The sequence below is a fragment of the Talpa europaea genome, assembly GCF_964194135.1.
Source record: "Talpa europaea genome assembly, chromosome: 3".
Classification (NCBI taxonomy): Eukaryota; Metazoa; Chordata; class Mammalia; order Eulipotyphla; family Talpidae; genus Talpa; species Talpa europaea.
Genome location: NC_140069.1, coordinates 11,512,197 through 11,518,196, shown reverse-complemented (window position 1 = coordinate 11,518,196; position 6,000 = coordinate 11,512,197). Strand labels below are relative to the sequence as shown.

At 31.4% G+C, this 6,000-nt stretch overlaps 1 protein-coding gene across 1 annotated transcript in view; it reads right to left on the bottom strand.

Moving 5' to 3' along the window:
- Nucleotides 1–1,065: 1,065 nt before the first annotated feature.
- TMEM65 (transmembrane protein 65) overlaps nucleotides 1,066–6,000 on the bottom strand; it is a gene marked incomplete at both ends in the record, with an annotated part of 34,700 nt that continues 29,765 nt past the window's right edge. The window contains 4 exons of the mRNA XM_084229784.1: nucleotides 1,066–1,164; nucleotides 2,609–2,714; nucleotides 4,466–4,508; nucleotides 5,266–5,320. Coding sequence (XP_084085910.1) covers nucleotides 1,066–1,164; nucleotides 2,609–2,714; nucleotides 4,466–4,508; nucleotides 5,266–5,320 — 303 coding nt within the window. The remainder of the gene's footprint in view (nucleotides 1,165–2,608; nucleotides 2,715–4,465; nucleotides 4,509–5,265; nucleotides 5,321–6,000) is intronic.

The following is a 6,000-nucleotide window of genomic DNA, read 5'->3' as shown; positions in this document are numbered from 1 at the left end:
TTCAGAAATAAAATTTACTAAACAAGATACAGTGAATCAGGATTATGAGTGGAAATAATCAGACTGATCCATTGCAAATGAGAAGATATTTTGAGGGGGAAATATTCCTCCCAAACAACATAATATTTTATATCGCATTCATCTTACAAACAGCATTTAAATGTCACCACTTCAAAAGCCTTCTTGAGAGTTCCCATAATCTACTTCTCTAAAAAATTTTTGGCCTCTTAATTTCTAAGTTTCACTCTACTTCCAACATCTCCATAAAAAGACCCTAAAATAATCATTTTCTTCCCCCAGGAGTCAGAAACCACATGTAAATATTCAAAATTAAGAAATAAAAGGTAAAAAAACCAACTTGAAATAATACACTTGTTAACATATAGGGCTTTATGTAGAAGAGAAACCACATAATTGCTTATTCTGATTACTCCCTGGCTCTTAAGACAGTACTATGTCAGAAAATCAAAATGAGTAATAGATACTTAAAAAATACACCAAGTCTGCATCCATTTTAAACAAGGTGAGTTAAAAATGACTAAAATCATATAATTGTGAATATTTCCTGTGGAATAGTACAAAAGCGATGTTGCCAAAAGAGTAAAAAAAAAAAAAATCTGTAACTGATATTGAACAGTTTAAATAATATGGGGGAAAAAAATCTTAAGGGTGAATTCTAACTACAGGGAACAACAGAAAATGCTTTCATGCATGTACACATGTTAAGTAACAAATAAGCAAACCCCAAGTCAGTACAGTACATCAATGACTGATACTTAAATGATATTTTGATATATATAAAGAGAAGAAAAAGGTAAAATGTTGACTGCCAATGATGAAAAAGCATCTCAGCAATTTACACAAAATGATACTAAACATTTTTTTTTAAAAAGATGTCCTAAGAAAACCAAGCTACAATAAGTTAGTGTTTTCCATAATACACATGCTGAATTATTTGATCCCATATCTATACACAGTTACTGTCTTAATTCCTAAATGTCGTGACAGCATATTTAGTAGTTGAGGTACATTAGTTTACATCTTTTTATAGATATCCTAAGAGCGTTAATTTGTCTTTTCCAGTTTTTCATCATCTTCACCTCCAAGGAAAAGCAAAGGAAACATTCCTAGAATGCAGCCAATAGTCACCCCACCAGCTTTGCCCTAAAACAAAAGACAACATTTTTTAAAAGTTATTTTAGCCTTGAAAGAATCTTTGCTTACATGTCTATGATGAATACAATGTACTATAAAAGTCAACTCGACTGCAGGTCTTTGATCAGATCTTGTAAATCACGGATTTACATACATGTAGCTACATAATTTTCTGCACAGTAATGTATAGGTCTACTCAGGTGGAGAGTGAGACTCTGCTTTTCCAATATCCTGGATAATGCTGACCCTGCTGGGCCTGGCACCACCCTTTAAGAAACACTGTCCTATACAAAATTCTCACCTTCTCCCATGATTTTAACTACCACCCACCTTGCCAGTGGGGCCTACAGTGACTCGTCCTCTTATTTAAAACTATTTCCATCTAACATTCCCAACTTCTTTTACCCAGCTGTGTAGTTCTTTTTTTAATTTTATTCCCATAATAATTATGAACTCTAAAATATTAAGTATTTTATTTGTCAGTTTTTTTTAATGTCTGACCACCCTCCTACCCCAGCAGAATGTCAGATTTACTAAGCGCTTTAAAAACTCCTAGACTGTTTTCTATGAATATTGATATTATTCATTTACCCATTGTCTCAAATTCACACCCTTCTAACCCTTGACCTTCAACCAAATGCCTATCAGGTGCTATCACATGAATGTCCTAGTAGCACCTCAAATTCAACATGTCCCAAACAGAACTCATTACCTTCCTTACACACTTGTTCTTCCTCCTCCTCTTCTTTACTTAACTGATGGCATCATGACCCATCCAGTTACTCCCTATTTAAAATTCTTCACTAGCACTCCATCACTGAGGTATGAGGTACAAAGTCCTTAGCACAGTTTATACAATGCCTTTCCTGACAGTCTTACTTCTCCAGAACACTGTACTACTGCTTCTAACCACAACTACTATACATTAGATTCCAGCAATGCCTAATAGCCTGTATTTCTCTAAACATATCCTGTTTTTATGCCTTTCTACTAGTTAGTTAATATACTTAGAATTCTCTTGTTCACTTAGCAAATGTCTCATCAACAATTCAAGAATCATCTTAGACCCAGTAATAGTCAAAGGAATTTCCCCACGAAAAGAAATTTCTCCTCACAAAGTGTTTATTATCTTATTTGTGCTATTGTTATATCTAGTATATAATTTTATTTATGTATGTCACATTAAATTAAAACTTGGTTTACTTGTTTGATTTCACACCTACACAATCCTCAAAGATAACTATAGTTTATTATTTATTATGTGTCCTTCATTCTCTTAACATTAACTGAATCATATAAAAAAATCATATGAAGAATTTAAATCAAGTACAACAAAACACACTGTTCTTCTGAAAACTGCCAGTGGTTAGCAAATTTTTGTTAAAGACTTCATTCAAGCTAAATTGCTCTGGCTTTCTGAATTCAATTATGATAAACCACACAAAGCACTTACCAGATGTGTACTAACACGTGTTTGCCACATGTCAACTTGCTTTGGTGTGAGATCAGGAATCGATAGGCCTAACCTAGAAGCCAAAGCTTCAACATAGCCTGCAAGTCTTTAAAAAAAACAAAGACAAAATACAAGAGAATGAAATACAAGTTTTAAAAGAGACACACAAATGTCATCATATAGTAAAAAACTAATTATACAAAGAGAAACAAAATCATTTTACACCTCTAACTGGCATTCTACAAAAGGTATAAATACTGCTTTACAACTTTCATTTTGTATTGTGATAAATATATACAGTTTTAAAATGTCCACATTAATATACTTAATATACAGGTAAAGTAATTCACAGTGCAATTATCCTCTACCATTACTTTTAAAAGATCAATTCAGGGTATAAAAAAGTTTTGACAATTGTAATTTATACATTAACTCCAAATTCAAAGCAAAAAGCTTTGAAGTATGATATAACTCAAAAATAATTTGTCATCAGAATGAAAAAAATTTCCAGAATTTATCAGATTGATATGCCGAGAAAAACAACTTAGAATTTTCAGGGCTATCTCAAATATTATCAATTCTAAGTTGCTATCATTTAATGAGAACAATCTTACTTTATAAACTGTAGGAAAGGGAAAAGGCCAATTCTGCATACCATATTATAAGATGAATCCCAATATCAGATACGTTAAGGTCTAAAAGAAATGTGCACTGGCAAAGTATGATACTTGTTATTTAATGTATTTTTTTAAAGGTAGAGAATAGTTCTTAAATATAAAGAAGTATTTATCACTCATAAATTAACTCCCTAATGATACAATCAAAAATCTAAACTCTATTAGATCATTTGATTTTATTAAATACAGAAAGATTATCATAGTAGTTATATTATGCTTATTAACCTTAGTGTTGGAAATTGGGAAACAGATTGCTTTAAGGGTGATATCATTATAGATTTATGGCAGAAATTCCAGGAATATAAAATTTCTGCATTAGCCTAGAAGCAAAGAAACTGTTTTTAACAGTAGCTTTGGCATCAAGGCCCAGTTAGAAATCTTGTATAATTAGATCACCATGAAGTTGGCTTTGACTAGATGATAAGACTAACCTAACTTCTATTAGACCCCCAATTCAAACCTTAAAACTTACCACACTAATGAACCAAGGAAAGAAGAAACAGTCAAAGACTGAGCAAGAGAGAGTATGTTTGTCACATTATTTCATGCCAACTTAGTCTAACTTAAACTTCCTAGGTTTCCCCAAACCGAGGAAGCAGCCCAGGCCATCTGTCACTTGGAATAGAGAATGTAAAGAAAGTGAGAAAACTAGCCTTTTCTAAGTAGACATACTCAGTTTGTTTTATCATTCCTGCCACATGGAACAAAAGAAAGGGAAAACTGGCCAAGTCCATGTCTGCTTTGGCTATCATTCCCCTCTCTCTCTGTAAAACACACCCATTCGGCATCCTCACTCTTGATCAGACAGCCTCATCTCTGGGCTTAATGGGAGGAGGAGGAGAATGAGGTGGAATAATGATGGTGGTCTTGCTTTTATCCTTGGAAAATGTCTATGAAATGCATATATTTGAGTAAATAAAGACTATTAAACAGAAATGCCAAGGCCCCTCCACCAGACACAAAAATTGTGTATGACTGGGGTGTAACCCAGGTACTTATATTTGATGCATATCAAAGATTTAGTACTACTGATTTATAATACTGTATTAAATTTTAAAATCTAGTTCTAAAACACACAGGATTTGTTCCTTTTTCTTTAATCCTTATTTAAAGGAGAATGGAGAAGAAAAGGAGAGAAGTAAGTATACACAAGCAGAAATGAATATATAAATGAACCTACCCAAGTCCAGCTAAATCTGACACAAGATTTCCCAAAGCAGCAGCTAAAAATTTTTTAAATGAAAAAGTGAATTGTCATATGGAAGTCAGAAAAATCATTACAATACATTACATAATCAATAAAGTACTGACTGGTCTGGAAGTTATCACATTTCTCAAATTACATCAACTATATCCAAATAACTGAAAGATTTCAAAATCAAACACAGGTCTTTTGAGATTACAGAATTCTACCTTCACCAAGTACTAAGTTTTTTCTGTTACTGCAGCCAGTTTCCATTTTGGTTTCAATATTAAAACACCTGCACAGTATTTTAAGGGAATTTGGATATTTGGAAGTTAAAGAAAAAAAGGTATATGTATGGCTTTAAATTTTGAAAAGAATCATGTTTTCTATACAGTAAACATAACATTAGAACCATTCCCAAATTTTATTGTTACAAAAATGAGTGGTTAATTGGGGGAAAGAAGGAGAGAGAATCAAATTATACTTCTAATCTTTATTTCTGTCTTTGACTTTTCTACCCAACTTTAAAATAAATAATTTAATAGAGATGAAGGGTACAAAGGTTTTGGGGTAACAGTGAATAAAAGGAAAAATATCTTTTAATACAATCGAATATTACTGATCAATAATTAAAATTTCTCAGCAAAAAACTATTCTATCACAAAATTAAATATTAGAATAGGATTTAATAGACATATTAATAAGCTGACTGAAACAAATTATCCTCTCCTAAACCTAATCTACTGAAACGTTTTATGAATATACAGTGAAGTAATAACATTACTATTAAATACCTGCCATAGTTGAAATTCCAAAAATAATGCCAATAGACATCTCAATATGGGTTCCCTGAAAAATTATTACAAAGAAATTAATCTTAAAAATTAAAGATGAAGTAACTATAAAAGAATAGCAAAGTATTAATAAAAATAGTTAAACCAACATGCTATCCAGCAAGTGTATACGTAAAGTATGCAGAAATGTGTATATATAATGCAGTAATTAACTTGATTATTAAATATATGCATTCATGCAGAAATAACATCAATATTTTATTCATTAAAATTAGGCTTTCATAAAAATAAAAACAATATAGCAATATAATTCATCATTAAAAATCTAGAATGTATATTTTCCTACCACAAATAAATTCTAAAGCTCTCTAAGCAAAGATCAACTCACCTCATTTTAAATTCTGATTGATATCTATATTATTATTATATTTACTCTACCAAAAGATTAAAAAGACAGACTTAACCAGTATCCAGGCACCAAAAGGACCACAGACTTCAAAAATTATCCTAATAACACTTACTTCTTTAACCAGGAAGTAGTGAGATTATATGATTCATTTATAAGCAACATTTAGTATAATAAAGCTACAGTAAAAAGGAGGCAACATTGCATTTCTACTGAATTTATTTTATTGGGAGACTTTTAGAACTTGAAAATACATCATTATTCTGAAAAGAAGGACTTGTATATTTACCTCCACTCTAAAGAGAAGGAATTAAAATGAAGATAATTAA